Here is an 18,684-nt window from a genome sequence, read left to right on the forward strand (position 1 = left end):
GGGTAGAACCATGGCAGTGCTCAGGTTTGTGGGGATTGTAAACTGGGTAGAACCATGGCAGTGCTCATGTTTGTGGGGATTGTAAACTGGATAGAACCATGTCAGTGCTCAGGTTTGTGGGGATTGTAAACTGGGTAGAACCATGGCAGTGCTCAGGTTTGTGGGGATTGTAAACTGGGTAGAACCATGTCAGTGCTCAGGTTTGTGGGGATTGTAAACTGGGTAGAACCATGTCAGTGCTCAGGTTTGTGGGGATTGTAAACTGGGTAGAACCATGTCAGTGCTCAGGTTTGTGGGGATTGTAAACTGGGTAGAACCATGGCAGTGCTCACGTTTGTTGGTCTGAGCTCACACTGTCCAGGCCATGTGGTCAGTTTGTGGGAGTTAACCTGAAAATGCAGTTCCGCTGGTCAAGGTTTGGTTGTCTAAGCTCACAATGCCCAAGGCCATGTGGTCAGTTGAGAGTTGACCTGAAAACACAGCCTCACTGGTCAAGGTTTGGTGGTCTGAGCTCACACTGTTCAGACCATGTGGTCAGTTTGTGGGAGTTGACCTGAACACACAGCCTCATTGGTCAAGGTTTGGTGGTCTGAGCTCACACTGTTCAGACCATGTGGTCAGTTTGTGGGAGTTGACCTGAACATAGCCTCACTGGTCAAGGTTTGGTTGTCTAAGCTCACACTGTTCAGACCATGTGGTCAGTTTGTGGGAGTTGACCTGAACACAGCCTCACTGGTCACGGTTTGGTTGTCTACGTTCACACTGTCCAAGGCCATGTGGTCAGTTTGTGGGAGTTAACCTGAACACAGCCTCACTGGTCAAGGTTTGGTGGTCTGAGCTCACACTATTCAGATCATGTGGTCAGTTTGTGGGAGCTGACCTGAACACAGCCTCACTGGTCAAGGTTTGGTGGTCTGAGCTCACACTGTTCAGACCATGTGGTCAGTTTGTGGGAGTTGACCTGAAAACACAGCCTCACTGGCCAAGGTTTGGTGGTCTGAGCTCACACTGTCCAGACCATGAGGTCAGTTTGTAGGAGTTGACCTGAACACACAGCCTCACTGGTCAAGGTTTGGTGGTCTGAGCTCAAACTGTCCAAGGCCATGTGGTCAGTTTGGGGGAGTTGAGCCTATTTGGTCTGAGAGGAGCCATGTTACATGTTTTGGCTTTGAAATACACCTACACCATACTATAAACTAATATGTTCAATCAACATTTAATTTCTCGAAGAAAAGTTGATTAATGACTCCAAACCCACAGGACATGTTTCCTTACCTTGTGATGGCACCTTATCCTCTGCCAAGACTCTCTCAAAAACAACACTGACCAAATGTTTGATTGTTGCAGCAGCTGTATTGATGGTTGTGCTGTCTTTAGTAAAATGAAGACGAAAACACAAAACTAATGCCTGAAAAAGGAATTAAAACATTAATAGACTTTTAAATACAGTTTGATGTCTGTTAACAAAATTTGAATGTGATTGAATGGCCATGGATGTGGGTTACTCTCAGGCTCTTCCTGGCTTCATCACACCATAATGCTGGCCGTTGTCATTTATTATGTGAAATATTATTGACCATGGTGTAAAACACCAATCAAATATATGAATGGCCAATGATGTGCTCTGTAAATGACTTAATTGCATATTCTTCTTTCTGTAGGAATCTGCAGATGAAGGTTTCTTTTATTTACTGTCGAATGACATTCTCTATAATTTTTCATTAAGATGATGGCGGTCAATTTTAAAGACAGAGGATGCAGAATTCTCTCGTATACACCACCTCCAAAACATCTGCAAATCCCCTGTCAATGGCTGGATTTGAACCCATACCTTGTTCGTCCTAGCAGTCAAAGTTTGTGGTCAACCTAAATTATGTAGTTGGCTTATGTGCTAATAAATGACTCTTACCCTTGCCAAAGATTCATGTTGAACTACAGAGTTCGTAGTGATCAGCAAAATGGCAGTCTGTAAAAGTCTCAGCTCTTCTAGACTGGCCTCCATTAGTTGCCATAGCATACTGATAATGCTGTTGGCTGCAGTCTAAAGGGAAAAAAGTTATTAAAAATCATTTATAAATTTTTTTTTTACTTAGTCCAGCAGAATAGATGTGTATGTACATGTACACACTATCTATTGCTTGGCACACAAAATCATGCAGAAGATTAGCTACATTAAGGGCCACTTTGATAATATTATCAATGATTAAGGTGTTGATCAATGAGCAAGGCCACTGTCATTACTGTAGCATTAACACACTCATTCTGACTACAGCTACATAAGAAACCCATGAATACTATTACATTACATTTAGGTTATGTAACACACACAAAATGAGGTGTAATCAAGAGGTACAGGTACAAGTAAAAAGATTTTTTTTTTTTTTTTTTTTTTTTTTTGATTGGTGTTTTACGCCGTACTCAAGAATATTTCACTTATACGACGGCGGCCAGCATTATGGTGGGTGGAAACCGGGCACAGCCCGGGGGAAACCCACGACCATCCGCAGGTTGCTGGCAGACCTTCCCACTTAAGGGCGGAGAGGAAGCCAGCATGAGCTGGACTTGAACTCACAGCGACCGCATTGGTGAGAGGCTACTGGGTCATTACGCTGCGCTAGCGCGCTAACCGACTGAGCCACGGAGGCCCCCAAGTAAAAAGACTACCCCTGCACACTTCTCTAAAAAGAAATAATAAAAAGCCACTCACAACAGACACAGACTCATGTGAGATCAATCGCTGAACAGCTACGAGACAAACATGTACAAGCCGTGGGTTTTTTGTCTCACATCCCAGCACCAAAGGATGTACCAAGTCACTGCTTATCGACAACAGGCCTAGGTTGAAAACACACAGATTTATCATCACTAGATTACTGATAAATCACTTTAATGGCTATCATTTGACTAAATTAAAAATACTTCCACCATCATCTGAAAGTTTTACTTTTAAACTTAGCAACTTTCAGTAATGCCTGTATTATTAGCAAAGGCCAGAAAATCACACTTTACTTCATACTGAGAGTGACATTCCACTGCTACCTTAACGGCTTCCCCTGAAATTACACTGAAAAATACTACTGCCAACCCTCACAAATTAATCTGAAAACAAGTTACAAGTCAATAAACAAGATATTGGTATACTGAGCAATTTACTACTGGGTAAGGACAAAAATGTTTACCAGTACCCTTCTTCAAACTTTTCGCATATGAAAGAGTGCAATTTATGCACATTTATAATTAGATTTTGGAGAAAAAATTACACTGGTTGTGCTCACCAAGTTCAGGACTTCACAGAAGGTATACATTTATCAGACTGCACAAAATAATGCCCTCAGAATAGGCTTGAATAAATATTTTGAAAACATGCGAAAAGGTTGAAGAATTACAGTACCACAATACATTGACATATCATTTTATATTATTCTTATCTGCTGTACCCTCCACAGCTGACCGGGTTAAATAGCCAGAAGTATTCAAAGATATAAAATATATAAATAATCGGAATCTAAATCAATAAGAATCTGAAATTAATCATTTTACTAAATAAATGTTTGAACAAATATCTAAACATTAATGTTTTCTTTGTCCCTTTTGTTATCTGAAAATATCTTTACCTGAGATGATATCCCGATCATTACTTTCAGGAACTGTCCTGATTTTCAACAAGGCTGATTCTGCTGCCTGCAACATAATTTGAAATATAAGTCATCGTACTACAAGTTTTGTTCCATTATTTTTATTAGATAACTAAAAACTAGGTTATGTAATATGTCACAAAAATATTGCCCTACTTTAAAAGGTTGTTTAATGAATTAAATGAAAAAAATTTCAACCAAAGGATAAACCTAGCAGAATAATACATGACTGATATGAACGTAAAATACAAACAATTGTGAGCCAACTAGCATTAACCTACAAATAAATCTTTTATGGGTGTTTTCATACTGTAATTAAGAATATTTGACTTATTTATAAATGATGTTGGTCAGCCTTATGACTGGGGGAAACTTGTAGTACCTGGGGAAACCCCCAGCACCTAGCCTGGTGCCTGACTAGCATTCAGATATAAAGTTACAACCAAGCCGTTGTACTTGTCATGGACTAGCCGCCGCCTTTCTGCACAACAATTTGGTCACAGTAATGTGGTCACAGCAGGCATAGTTGACGATATATGTCAAAGGTAGAAACCAAGATTAACCTTGGTCTGTTGTCTGCAATAAAATTCCGTACTGCCAACCAAACTGATATTCTTTTTAATTTTACAAATTCCCTTCATTTGATTTTACATATGAAAATCAATAGTGAAATTCTAGGTTAGTTCACTTCATTTTCACATGTGAAAAGAAGAGCTGTAATGATGCGAACCGCAGACACACGTATGTGTTTTTACAACTGACAATGTCAAAGTTTATCTGTCATATAAAATGCACCTAACCGATGCAGTATACCAGATCCTGAAGTCTGTCAAGTACAACAACCTGGATGAGACTGCTGGGATAGCAATGATACCATGGAGAGTCATTGAGCAATGAATGCTTTTATGACAATAAGAATTTTGCTCTTTCATTCTAACACAATATTCCTGCAGCAATTGCTCAGATTACATTTTTTGGAAAATGTCAAACATTTCAAATCTGAACTAGCGTGCTGTGAGTAATTTATTTCCCTGAATCATACTTGTGAATCTTCCAGTTTGAAGTGTTATGGTTGGACACCTTGGAATGTAATTGATAAAAACCAACTAACTTACAGCTCCAGCATTCCCCTCCTCTCACTTCAGTTGGGCCATTTGGGTATCAAGTGGCAGTTTGTGCAGTTTACGTTCACTGAAGACCACTCATATTCCACCAATATGGTGTCCATACCTATCATACATTTGTCAGTAACTTGGTACACTGGTTTCCTTCACCCACAAAAATGAACGCCAAAGTACACCTGAACAATTCTTGAATATGGCGTTCAGCAACAATAAAGTAAAACAAATTAAAAAGACTGAGATAGCCCTGACATTAGGTTTGGCATAAGTTTGTTTCATTTCAAAACCTGACACAGCTGCTGAGGCAGCTTGTCACAGCATTTGAGACAAAAATTATCTTCAAATGCGTCTCCGCAACCTTAAGTTAGCACACACTCATGTTCCTTAGTTTTTCATCTGTTCATTTTTCCCAAGCACAATGTTGATCAGTAATTTCTCAGGCTAGGTGGGCCTTAGATTCTTTGCTCAAAACCACCCGCTGAACTGAAAGTCGCAACATACTTGAAAAGGACGTGTAACTGTGTTATGTCTTAAATGGAGCTGACTCTGACGTCAGAGTAATCTCAGGTTAAAGCTGCAGCCAAGTCAACATGAGCTGGATTCAACACATCATTACTCAGGGCCTAGTCTAGTCCAAGATTGCTCTGACGTTACACTGGACAAAAATTCTTTTCAGCCAAGGATAGCGCTGCATTTAAATACCTGATGCAACTAACTACCCTTGTCAAAATACGTAGAGTCTGTCAGTACCTGTGTTCGCTTTGAGCATCACCACGGAATCTCAGGCTCAACCAGCCTAAGAAATACGCACATTAACATTCTGCTTGTGACAAATCGACACACAAAAAAGTAAGCAACATGCAAGTGTTTGCAAGCATTAAGTCATGGAAACATATTTGGAGAGTAATTTTTGTCTTAAACCCTGTTACAAACTGGCATGGCAACTGTATCATGTTTATAAAAGGAATATGCTCTAACGATGGTTTGGGGCCATCTGAAATCACTTTGCCAAACCTATCTTCAACGCAATCTTGGACTTAGTTATTTTCTGGGATTATACTTTAAGGCACACAGTAAACCTTGGACAGCTGCACTAGAACGCGTAACCTCAGTGGTCAAGGACCTGTCAATCACAGCAAGCCAGAGTTTTGAATGGGTGGGGGAAGAGGTGATAATAAGGACGATACAATCTCCTCGAAATAATGAAAAGTGTATAAAGCCCATGTAAGTGTTTAGCGCTGGAGAATAAGATATACCCACCTCTTTCACTGGGTTGTATTTCCTCTTTGCTTCTGCGGATAAAGTTCGAAAATCACTCTGCAGATTCTCTATCAACTTTTTGCCAATATGTGAGCCCTTCGGGGCAGCCGTTGCCATTGTGATATGTTGTTTCTAATATCTCTTTAATTAAATAGTTTATGAACTATGGACAGGCACTTGCACTAGGTGGATCTCTGAGAGGTTATCCTAAATCACTTTGAGTGAAGGTAGTATAGCGGTACTTATTCCTTCTCTGAGAACAGCCGGCTTCGTTAGGCCAGTCAAACTTGTTGCAGCAGACGAAATGTCAAGTCCAACTCATATGGCTTGCATTCCAATTCCGTTATTCCAGGACACAGAGAGCGTTGAGGACAAAATTTACCCCGAACTTTCAATTTTTAGCAAATTCTAATTCTGGAGTACATTTGTTAGCCAACTGACAACCCCAAATCTGTCTTACAACGATCACTGACTAAGTCACATTACGTTTCACGAAGTAGCCATGTTGTCAATTTTACGCAGCGCCACCTACGATAATATGTGGCGGGAAGTAACTCTGACAGACCTAGTTGCTGTCACCCTTCATCTGTCTGAGAAGCTGATGACTGCACTAGCCACTAAATCTACCACCATCATCTGTGGTTGGCATTGTTTTTAGCGTACGTTTATCTATTGTTCAAATAGCTTCTGGAAAGTTTATAGGTACATGGCATGGACCAATAATTACACTAGTTGTAACACCGACAAAAGTGTAAATAGGATACAGTGGATAACACTATATAGGCAGGGCAATGGAGTTCAAATATTCTAACCCCATGTTAAATATGTAGATTTTTGCTATTTTTGTAAATTTCAGTCAGCTTGTCAGATATTAATCTCAAAGTGCCTATGGCTGACTTTTAGCGAATTAAATCCACGGGAATTTTTTTAAATAATTAATATGGACATGCAAGTACCGCCATCTATAATGGATAGAACCATCTGTAATGGATAGAAGGGCCTGGAAGAGCAGGACGAAGAACTCACATCAAGTTGCATAGAAGCCTATGTGCGATTACACTACAATATTTACTCTTATATTCAGAGCTATATATTGAAAAAGCAATTGTATCTTATCTCTATACCGCCTCAATTATGGATAGATAATATGTGCTGTGAAAATCCGCATGCTGAGCATACGGTTTATGCATATGCTGCATTTTCCTGCATAGGCCTGTATATGTGTATCCGCATAAATGCTGGACTAAAAAGGCTATATTTGTATGTATAATTCACATCGTGCAACATTTTCTGTATGTGTGGAAAGATAAATAAAATTATTTACTATTCGCTCTCATGTGACTTTTTGTCCTCTAATTTAATGAAGAAATTTTAAATTTTGTAGACGGTAGATAAGGATACCGGTGTATATAAGCCTAGATAGGCCCTATATCATTACATTGCCCAGGCATACCTTCAGCAGTATGTTCAATGCGAATGTTAATATTTCGTATCTTTGTGCAATGCGATGCATGCATAACATTAACTGAAATAAAAAGTGAGAAGAGGACAGACTTCAACGGTAAAACGAGTGACCATATGCAACTAGCATACTGTCGTCAATCGCTGCTCAGGTTTTACTCTCTCTGTCTTTTGTAATGTAAATATGAAGCACTACAGTTATTTTCTTCACTCATGCATGCATGCAGTATGTTGCACAGTATATGCACTGTAGTAGCAGTATCACGTAGCTTATAGATGCGTGACTGGTATGCTATCACTCATGCATGCCACTGATACATAAACATATACAGCATGTATGGTGTGACCGAGCATGTTTCCTGATAACTACACATTCGGGTATACAGCGTTCATGAAAACAGTGTAGGTGCTGGTGCACGTATATGGGAAGAGTTCAGAATCCCATGCGCTGACTTATTACATGTATAAACGGCAGTATATACCTAACTGAGACACACATGTGGCCTCCTATGCTTTCCTATACTGTATATATTATGGACCATCACTTATTTTGGTGATGTGCTGCACAACGTACTGTGTGTATATATACTGAGGCCTTTCCATACATGCCTGGGAAATTCACCGAGGCGTACTACGAGAGACTATGACGGAGTATGCATTAAACATATAAGAATAGGCCCACGTGTAATAAATGTTGGCGTCAGGACATACCATTATATCTGCATGGTGTCAAAAGTTATCGTATAGCCTATATAAACACTTGCTTAAGCGTATATTGGAACGGAGTGAATTTATCTGATACACTTTGATTTTGATTTCTTTTATCATATTTACTTGACGTTTATAGTGATAAATATTACTCGACTCCTGAATGACGTAGAATTCCACAGTAAGGTTTAAAAATAAAAATGTAATACTTAAGACTATTACAAATATTATGAAATTGTACAGTCAAAAGTGAATCCGTTAAATTTAACAGTAAGTCTGTTATCTGAGTGATGCTAGAATGTACCGGTATCCTGTTCTTGTAGCAGATTATTCTGTTAAAAATAACACACATAGTTCATTAATTAAACATAGCCATTCTATTATACTAACAGGATATTATGTTGAATGTAATACAATACTGTGTTACTATAACAGAATACACCCTAGCATCACTTAGACAACAGATTTTCTGTTAAAATTAACAGATTAATTTTCTGAGTGTATGGAGTGTTTACATGCATTTCTTGAACATTCTTTCATGCAGAAAAGTCAAAAACATTCGTTGCAATTCGGATAAATATTTATTATAATACACATATACTGTACAATGTACAATTTCATGTACAAATAACGATTCACAGAAAATAGATTGTAAGTTATCTTAGATAGATCCCAGACTCGACAAGTATAACTCTCTATATAAATATTTTAACAAAACAAATCACATTTAGAATGTCGTTCAATACTCTCGTACGTCCAGTAACGGGAAGCGAGAGTCACAAGTCTCGTGCACGTGCAGGCAAACGGACGGACGGACGGACAGACAGTTTGAAAAATGGACGCACGCATAGACTGGACTGCTGTGACAAGAAATTGCGTCTACCTTTTCGTATGCGCAGTGCGTTGATGATGTCGGGAAACTCTTGTGTATCGAAATTTGTCTTTCTATGCGTCTGCATAATAGGCACGTCACTATATACATGTAGTTGTCGACGACTAAGCGAAATATTCGAAACAGTAATGTCGTGTCAACAATCAACATTGGTGTTCCCACAGGCTTGTGTATCACAACTTAAAAATAAATAAAACCCACTCTTATTCTTAGAATATCGCATCCGTGCCCAAAATCTCGAGAAAAACTCCAGCGAACCTGTGTAAAACATCTTTAATTCATTTACAGTTTTATTTTCTACGTGAAACTGACCACATAATTAAAGATAAATGTTCCTAATATATCCACATGCAAGTTATTTTAAAGTTCCGCTCCAGTTGATTGGGTTGTATCGTAACACTTCTCTCTCCCTGATGTTGTCATTCAGTTTCCTCTCCTTTACATAGGTCAGTCGGCTTTCCATCAGCTGAAAACAACAAACATTTATTAATATAGTACATAAAAGGATTGGAGGCCTACACGCAAAACCTTGCAGACAGGTACTGTAAGGAGATTGATGGTATGAGAGCTACATATATTGGTGTAAAACAGATTGCAGACTCGACTCACTTAATTTGATATTACGTTGTCCTTCATGTAAAAAGAGGATGGCTGACGTACTCGCGGCCATGTTGGATCCTTAGCAGAAGGATATCATTGTCTCTCCTGGGATGTGTTTCACCATGTACACTGGACATTGCGTTTCGTTCTAGACTGTAGAATTTACGGTCACCAGCTCGCTATATTGTTTCCGGTCGTCACATCCACAGTGCAACAACTACACACTATATACAAAACGTTCTATATATTAAGTTATATATACCATGCTTTATATTCCTAGGATTTTATATACCCTATATATGACATTCTACCTTCCCTGGCTTCGTGAAAATTTTATAGAATAGTGGTACTTTATATTCTGTACTGTTCTGGATTTTTCGTACAACATATACCTTAGTCTGAATTCCCAAGGCTTATTATTTTCATCGGAAAAATTTATCGGAATTTGATACATTTTTATGTTGTGTGAATTTCCAACACTTTGTGGAAACGCTTACCGATTTGTTGGCGTCCCTAAACTGTTTCAGGTAAGTGTGCCTCTGCTGGTATTTTTCCGCATCTTTCTGCAAACACTCTCTGTCGTACTCCACTGCTCGCTCGCTCTCCTTCACTTTACTGCAAAACAGCTGCCGTCGATTCGACACTTTGTCATCCATCTGTTGTTTTAAAACTTCACGAAAATGCCTCCTGGTGGAAAACAAATAAGAAATGTCGTACATGTGATATGATGTATACCGAATTATGGAAAACCTGTGCATCCGTCATGATTATATTGATACAGAAATAACACTGTCGAATATATGTGATGAACAGATTGTTGCTGTTGTACAATATGTACTACCGTAGGTTACATTATTCCAGGTGCAGGGGCATCAGTAGTGCACAGAGGTTTTAACGCATCGATGGTAGGCCTGTCGTGTTATTTTCCATAAAGCTGATAAACAGTAAGCCTATCGTGTTGAGAACATTGAGGTATTGCCATAATGTAATCCACCTACAGCTGTGATAAATACCATGGAAACAGACCTGGACTTGCACTGTTAAAATTCACACTTAACTGTATCACACGGTCGTTGTTGCTCTGCATGGTTTTATTCTCTGTTCTGTAGTCTTTTATCCTCACAAGATTTCCAAGCAATACAACGATTTCAACATGGAATACAACGATTGCCGTACAAGACAATGATTGCCATAAAAGACAACGATTGCCATACAAGACTCCGATTGCAATACAAGACATCGATTGGCATCCAAGACAACGATTGCCGTATAAGGTCACAATTGCCAAAGACAAAGAACAACGGATTTCTTAAGCTCCAAGATATGCAGACTAGAGATGTTGTGGCCTCATGACACAAGATTTCCAAGCAATACAACGATTTCAACATGGAATACAACGATTGCCGTACAAGACAATGATTGCCATAAAAGACAACGATTGCCATACAAGACTCCGATTGCAATACAAGACATCGATTGGCATCCAAGACAACGATTGCCGTATAAGGTCACAATTGCCAAAGACAAAGAACAACGGATTTCTTAAGCTCCAAGATATGCAGACTAGAGATGTTGTGGCCTCATGACACAACATACAGTGCATGGACTTTTCCTAACATATAATTTTCGTAAAGATTTTGAAATGATAGATATATATATATACCGCATCTGTCTATCGTCAGGAAAATGACTTCAAATATGATTTCAATTCTAAGACAAAATTATGTCTTCGTTTTCAGGACATACTTATCTGTAGCGAGGCCATTATATATTTATTCCAATAAAACTTTTAAAACGCCCCCGGGTTTGCTTTATCGCCGAAGGTATTTCAACATTTATACAAGAGAGCAACAAGCCAGTTTCGTAAATTTGTGTGAATATATGTTTCATACACGTCTTTTATAACAATATGTTCTGAAAACTTCTTTTGCTTTATTCCACGCGCAGACATACACAGCAAATCACATACATCGGCTTGTTGAGGGAAAATGCTTATAAATCAATATATTTTATCGATAGACATTATGCCCTGGCTGAACTAGCGTTAAAACTGTCACCAATCTATGGAAAAATCACTCCCCACCACATTGATCTGAGCGCCAGTATATTCCACTGAGTTATTGATCAATATCGAGTGTATCTGACGTGTGTGCAAATATCTTTTCAGCCGCCGGGGTTACCAAAATGAGAACACGTCCTGACCGGTCCAGAAACTGCATGATAACGCCAAGGCGTCACTTAACACTTGTTGTGGGAGAAGTTTGCTCTCCATTACCGCCTGTCAAATTACAGCCTCGGCAATTCCTGATCAAACAGGGTACTTTTAAAGCAAACTGATATCTTATGAAAGCTTTAGGTCTCTAAAAACCCTATTATAAGTGTTCGATACACGCACCAGGAATTTAAAAAATCATTGCCCTTAACTGTATGGTTCTTCTCAATTTCTCTTTAATCGGTACAGTCCATACATATTTCCAACTGAATATTTTTTAAACTTTTATTCCAGATGTTGGATTTTTCCAGCTAAGATCTCATGTACAGCACACAATTAACTATTATGGTGCAGCTACCCCCACCCCCCACTCCCCACACCCACCCCCACACCCAAGTTAAAAGCACTACAACAATCTATTTTCAAACATTGGATAAACATCTGACTTTCGTATCAACCAAGGCCTGTATATATTCACGAAATTGCAAACCACTGTACCTATAAGATCATACCGTGGAGCTTTTTGGTCATTCTGAACAAATGTAGCATTTTCAGAAGAATGCAGATGTGCACAGATGTGAAAAGTGCCAGCAGTTTACCTGTATGACTCCCTGTCTGCCGGTGACCCGTAAAACGCTTTTGACCACGCTGAGTGATAGCGCAAGTGTTCTCTCTGCTGCATTATATTTCTCCGTTTTTCGTTATGCCAATGTTGGTCGCTTGTTTCCCAGCTGGAATTTATCCTTCTTTTTGGCGGTGGTGGGGCAAGTGGGTTCACCCTAGAGGGGATAGACACCCAGTCCATGGAGAAAGAGAGTTCCCGAGGGGGGTACGGGTCATAGGGATTAGCCTTCACCACCCTGGTGATGTGGGTGCTGTGAGGGGTTATCTTTGGTAACGTCGTCATCCTTAACTCATGCCCTGTAAAACACAGCAATGTGTCCGTATAAGGTGGGCAAATCAAGACGGTATGCCCCTAATAAATTATGAAACGAAATTACGAAAAAAATCCAATAACATCATTTTTACCCTTTTGGTTGAAAAAACAACCAACACAAAATAAACGGCGTATTCATTCTTAAATAATGGCACCAACTTGCAGTCAGGTAGAATGAATTAATTAAAAATCACTTTAAATTAATCAATAATTAATTTAAAAATGTTCGAAGTGGTTTTTAAAGAACACAATAAACACATACTGAATGGGAATATCTGTAAAATATGATAAACTAAAACATAAACAAGTTATCACCTGTACAGTAACAAAAAGATGATCAAACACATCGCGTTCAATGTATAGATACATTTCACCTAAACAAAAATGAACCGACACGAACGCTTTTTTTAATTTATGTAAACCAATATTCCCCAAAACATCGACACAACAGTCTCTGATTAGCCATGGGGTGAAGCAGTATAGTTTCTGTTGTTATATTAGCTGAGGATTTGGTGGTATATTTACATTAGTCCAGTATATGTAACACGGGCCACTGGTTTTAATATATCGACGCATGAACGATTCACCACAGGGTCTATAAACGGGCCAATCCAATATGTGATCGGCGACATGTAACTCAACACCCAAGTTTTACTTAGCTAGCCGACATTGCCAGTTATTATTGACATTGGGTTTAACCAATTTACCTGGAGTCGCTCACATCTCAGTATTTATTCACGCTTGTGCCACGCGATGTGAGGCAAGACTTTTAACCCAGTAGACGCTATAATTCTTAGGTATACGATTGCCCACGTAAACCTTAGGAGTCATACAGAATTTTCATCAAAGCTTGGACGATATCAAAACTTTGTACATATGTCATGGAAAATCAATAAACTGGTTTAAATGAGTCCCAAAAAATATTAATAACATTTCCAAGTTGGGGGCTGTTTTGCACTGTATAACTGCTCACAGTAATGGTGGTATAAGGTTGCCCGTCCGGGGTGAATGCCTATACATAAGTTTATTTTCGTCTTCGTAAATAACCTACGTCTTTGTAAACAAAACAAATATCATCTATATCACCACGAGTTGAGATTTTCAATACACAATGGCAAAAATAGCCCTGATAATTAAAACTGTTGATGAATAATAAGACAACAGAAAACTCGTCAACATTATGTAACAATGCTGATCGCTTCCTCAAATACATAACCAAGTTAGCATATTTGGTTACACAGTCCTGTGGTAAGGCACCTGTATTATAGTTTTGTGAGTACTTACCAGTACCATGTGCTAAGACAAACAAGCAATGTTCTTGTCCCGATGTAGGCCTACACACAGCACACGAACGGGCGGACAGAGTCATATGACCCAAACGTCGTCACGGTGACAACAAATTGCCTCGATCTGAGCCGTGCGTGGCAGTGCTTGCTAACCGAGGCATTCAATGTGCGATTACGTTTAATTGTATTTCTATTGTATGGTTGACACGGCTGTGTCCAGTGGAGGGACTTAATGGACAAGCCTTTCACGGCCACTTTATAGGCCCGATTAATCTGGACGTGGACAATATATCCTCTCGCTACCCGTAAAGCGACCTTTGAAAACACGGCCGGATAACGATAGAGGCTTTCCTCTTCAGGGACCTTAACCAACACACGTGGAGCAGCATTCAAATCACTTCCCCAAGCAGTGGCATTAATTCTACAAACCAATATTCTGAAGTAAATAAAACAGCTTAAACTTCATATACGATTATTTTTTTATATTCGTTTTGGCTCATAAATCGTCAAACAAAATAACGAAATGTATTAGACATATCACTTAGTACCGGCCGTGCAGAAAGTACTTCTTTTTTATAGATTTATCAACGAAACTATAAATGTATTAACACTTCAAAAGACCATCATCACAAAATTGTTTTTATTTGACAATGGAAACTTTCCTATAGTGTGCAAATTACTCCCATCGGGTATTCATCAAAAATGGTCTTACAATGTTAAATCGATATACAGAGATTACCTCACTATGCCAGATATTGTCAACGGGTCAGTTTTTGTATGTCTCCGATGGAATGTGTCGTTTTATTTGTAGTGGCTACTTCGTATTCAGAGGCGATGATGTGTTACGATGGTAACTAGACTCCTCCTTATCTACTATATAAAATATACATGTTCTTCTGCCCGGGTTGTGGCATCATGGCAAATTCTTCTAAACCCAATGTACATACGATAGCGGCTGCAAGAAACCAAAACCAGCAACAAGCGCCGACTTCTATAGTCATTTACTTTTAGAGAGTCGTCTATATTCAGCCGTAAGGTAAAATCAGTCATACTGTCTACCAAAATTGCCTTTAGACAACGACACGTAACGATCCAGCTCTACACATTGATACGTTGGACGTTCCTATTATTAGCAGGAAAATGCAGTCAGAATACTTTTTTCATTCATAATGTTAATCTCCATAAGCTGAGTTTCGACACCAAGAACTCATTGCCTCAGGTGACGTCATGATTATTCAAACGCAAGTTGCATGCTGGACAATGTGCGTGGAGGGTATATCTGGTTTATAATGGCTACACCAACAAGCGGTTAGAACAAACTCAACGCAGTAAGACAGTCTACAGTACTGCCTCTGCGAGTAGACCACATGGCTTTAATTTCCGAACATCCATCTCTAAATCCACACTGCCGTGAGATCATATACTACAGCAGATATAATAACATTCATTTATTAAGGTTATATCATACTAAAACGTGTAAACAATTTCAAATATGGCATTGTCACTAACAGGGTTTACAGTTAAGTCGATAGCAGTTTAGGCAACTTTGTGTTGCATTCAGTCAAAACACGTTGAACTCCACCCAATATCCAGCATGCCACTGGTTTTTTAATAATCATGACGACACCTGAGACAATGGTTTCTTGCCTTCGGAACCCAGCTTATGGAGCTCCAAAATGCTATACGGACCAGGATAAGTTTACAGAATTATGTTTACAGAATTATAACTTAATCCTCCACACTCAGCTAACAATATGAGGATTAACCTCCCCAGCTGATGGCATCAGGATTAGTGCCACCCAGCTGGCGATATGAGGATTAGTGCCTAACTAGCTGGCGATAAGAGATCTGTGCCCAACCTGCTGACTATATGGGATCTGTTCCAAATCAGCTGACAACATGAAGATCTGTGCACACGAAGTTGATGATATACGACGATGGATCTGTCTCCACTCAGCTGACGATGTGGGGATCAATACCCACTCAGCTGACGATATGTGGATCATCCACCGGTGGATCTGTGCCCACTCAACAGACGATATATGTGGATCAGTCCCTATCCAGCTGACCACAGGTGGATCTGTGCCCACTCAACAGACAATATATGTGGATCAGTCCCTATCCAGCTGACCACAGGTGGATCTGTGCCCACTCAACAGACAATATATGTGGATCAGTCCCTATCCAGCTGACCACAGGTGGATCTGTGCCCACTCAGCTGACGATATATGTGGGTCATCCCCGCCCAGCTGACCACAGGTGGATCTGTACCCACTCAACAGACAATATATGTGGATCAGTCCCTATCCAGCTGACCACAGGAGGATCTGTGCCCACTCAGCTGACGATATACGTGGATCATCCCCATCCAGGTGACCACAGGAGGATCTGTGCCCACTCAGCTGACGATATATGTGGATCAGTCCCTATCCAGCTGACCACAGGAGGATCTGTGCCCACTCAGCTGACGATATATGTGGATCATCCCCATCCAGGTGACCACAGGAGGATCTGTGCCCACTCAGCTGACGATATATGTGGATCAGTCCCTATCCAGCTGACCACAGGAGGATCTGTGCCCACTCAGCTGACGATATATGTGGATCATCCCCATCCAGGTGACCACAGGAGGATCTGTGCCCACTCAGCTGACGATATATGTGGATCAGTCCCTATCCAGCTGACCACAGGAGGATCTGTGCCCACTCAGCTGACGATATATGTGGATCATCCCCATCCAGCTGACCACAGGAGGATCTGTGCCCACTCAGCTGACGATATACGTGGATCATCCCCGCCCAGCTGACCACAGGTGGATCTGTGCCCACTCAGCTGACGATATATGTGGATCAGTCCCTATCCAGCTGACCACAGGAGGATTTGTGCCCACTCAGCTGACGATATATGTGGATCATCCCCATCCAGGTGACCACAGGAGGATCTGTGCCCACTCAGCTGACGATATATGTGGATCAGTCCCTATCCAGCTGACCACAGGAGGATTTGTGCCCACTCAGCTGACGATATACGTGGATCATCCCCGCCCAGCTGACCACAGGTGGATCTGTGCCCACTCAGCTGACGATATATGTGGATCAGTCCCTATCCAGCTGACCACAGGAGGATCTGTGCCCACTCAGCTGACGATATATGTGGATCAGTCCCTATCCAGCTGACCACAGGAGGATCTGTGCCCACTCAGCTGACGATATATGTGGATCAGTCCCTATCCAGCTGACCACAGGAGGATCTGTGCCCACTCAGCTGACGATATATGTGGATCATCCCCATCCAGGTGACCACAGGAGGATCTGTGCCCACTCAGCTGACGATATATGTGGATCAGTCCCTATCCAGCTGACCACAGGAGGATCTGTGCCCACTCAGCTGACGATATACGTGGATCATCCCCGCCCAGCTGACCACAGGTGGATCTGTGCCCACTCAGCTGACGATATATGTGGATCAGTCCCTATCCAGCTGACCACAGGAGGATTTGTGCCCACTCAGCTGACGATATATGTGGATCATCCCCATCCAGGTGACCACAGGAGGATCTGTGCCCACTCAGCTGACGATATATGTGGGCCATCCCCATCCAGCTGACCACAAGTGGATCTGTGCCCACTCAGCTGACGATATACGTGGATCATCCCCGTCCAGCTGACCACAGGAGGATCTGTGCCCACTCAGCTGACGATATATGTGGATCAGTCCCTATCCAGCTGGCGATATGTGGATCTCTGTCGACACAGCTGACGATATGTGGATCTCTATCGCTAAATCCCAGCTAAAGATATGCAATTTCATTTCAAAAAGTCCCTGGGTGGGACTGGATATCAGAAGTCAACGGCCACAGCCTGAAATAACTGGCAGTGAACACAGCTTCTGTATCGATATTAGCACTCAACGGCCACGGCTTAAAAACAGGCTCTGTGTCGATATCAGCAGTCAATGGCCAGGGCCTGAAGTATCTCGCATTTAAAAACAGCCCCAGGAAAAATACATCCCCAGGGGAAAGTCATTGTATTCTCAGTATAGCCTATATTTCATGTACTTTCCACTTCAAATAAGAAAATACTGGAAGATACTGGAAATGAAAACACTGCTATAATGACAAAGCAGGGCAAGCCTGAGCTAATCTGAACAATACTTAGATGCATATCTTATATCTCATCGTTGTATAACATCTTTTCATTTGTTAGTAATTAATCCATGCAGGAAAATAAAAGTGATATAAAGATTTCAATATGAGTAGAATGATTTAGCATAAATACAGAATTTAACAACATGTACTTGAAACGATCGGTCTCCCAACAACAAAAATGTCCTTTATTAATGAATATAAGCATTTATTTCAGGTGAGAATAATTTGAATACAATGGCTTTACAATTTTAAACCTTGAATTTTTATTCGTAAACTTAATCAGGTTTTTCTTTTGGTTGTGTATCTTCTTCGGAAAGAAACCTCGAAGTGGACATTTAGTTTGCATGTGATATACATTCTTTACTGCAAAGACTAGTGTGTCAAGGTTATTCCACCAAACGCCCTCACTCCATTTTACAATGAGT

At 40.5% G+C, this 18,684-nt stretch overlaps 2 protein-coding genes across 2 annotated transcripts in view; both read right to left on the reverse strand.

Moving 5' to 3' along the window:
• The window catches only part of LOC135469729 (protein MON2 homolog), a 221,177-nt gene extending 214,680 nt beyond the window's left edge, over positions 1-6,497 (reverse strand). The window contains 5 exon segments of the mRNA XM_064748295.1: positions 1,276-1,408; positions 1,910-2,041; positions 2,708-2,835; positions 3,615-3,681; positions 6,017-6,497. Coding sequence (XP_064604365.1) covers positions 1,276-1,408; positions 1,910-2,041; positions 2,708-2,835; positions 3,615-3,681; positions 6,017-6,133 — 577 coding nt within the window. The 5' untranslated portion in view covers positions 6,134-6,497.
• Positions 6,498-8,861: 2,364 nt separating this feature from the next.
• Positions 8,862-14,148, reverse strand: LOC135471766 (uncharacterized). The gene is made up of 4 exons (XM_064751095.1): positions 14,111-14,148; positions 12,489-12,810; positions 10,175-10,364; positions 8,862-9,543 (listed from the first exon to the last, which is right to left on the reverse strand). The coding sequence occupies exons 2-4, from the start codon at positions 12,794-12,796 to the stop codon at positions 9,433-9,435; spliced, it is 609 nt and encodes a 202-aa protein (XP_064607165.1). The 5' UTR covers positions 12,797-12,810; positions 14,111-14,148; the 3' UTR covers positions 8,862-9,432.
• Positions 14,149-18,684: the final 4,536 nt, after the last annotated feature.

Source organism: Liolophura sinensis, chromosome 7, assembly GCF_032854445.1.
Source record: "Liolophura sinensis isolate JHLJ2023 chromosome 7, CUHK_Ljap_v2, whole genome shotgun sequence".
Lineage (NCBI taxonomy): Eukaryota > Metazoa > Mollusca > Polyplacophora > Chitonida > Chitonidae > Liolophura > Liolophura sinensis.

What these genes read in the sequence shown, in the direction of transcription:
- LOC135471766 (XM_064751095.1), bottom strand. Translation starts at nt 12,796, where the DNA reads ATGACGACGTTACCAAAGATAACCCCTCACAGCACCCACATCACCAGG. An exon ending in GCAGACAGGGAGTCATACAG is followed by an intron (nt 10,365 to 12,488) that starts GTAAACTGCTGG and finishes GTTTTCCACCAG; the next exon opens with GAGGCATTTTCGTGAAGTTT. An exon ending in TTAGGGACGCCAACAAATCG is followed by an intron (nt 9,544 to 10,174) that starts GTAAGCGTTTCC and finishes TGTTGTTTTCAG; the next exon opens with CTGATGGAAAGCCGACTGAC.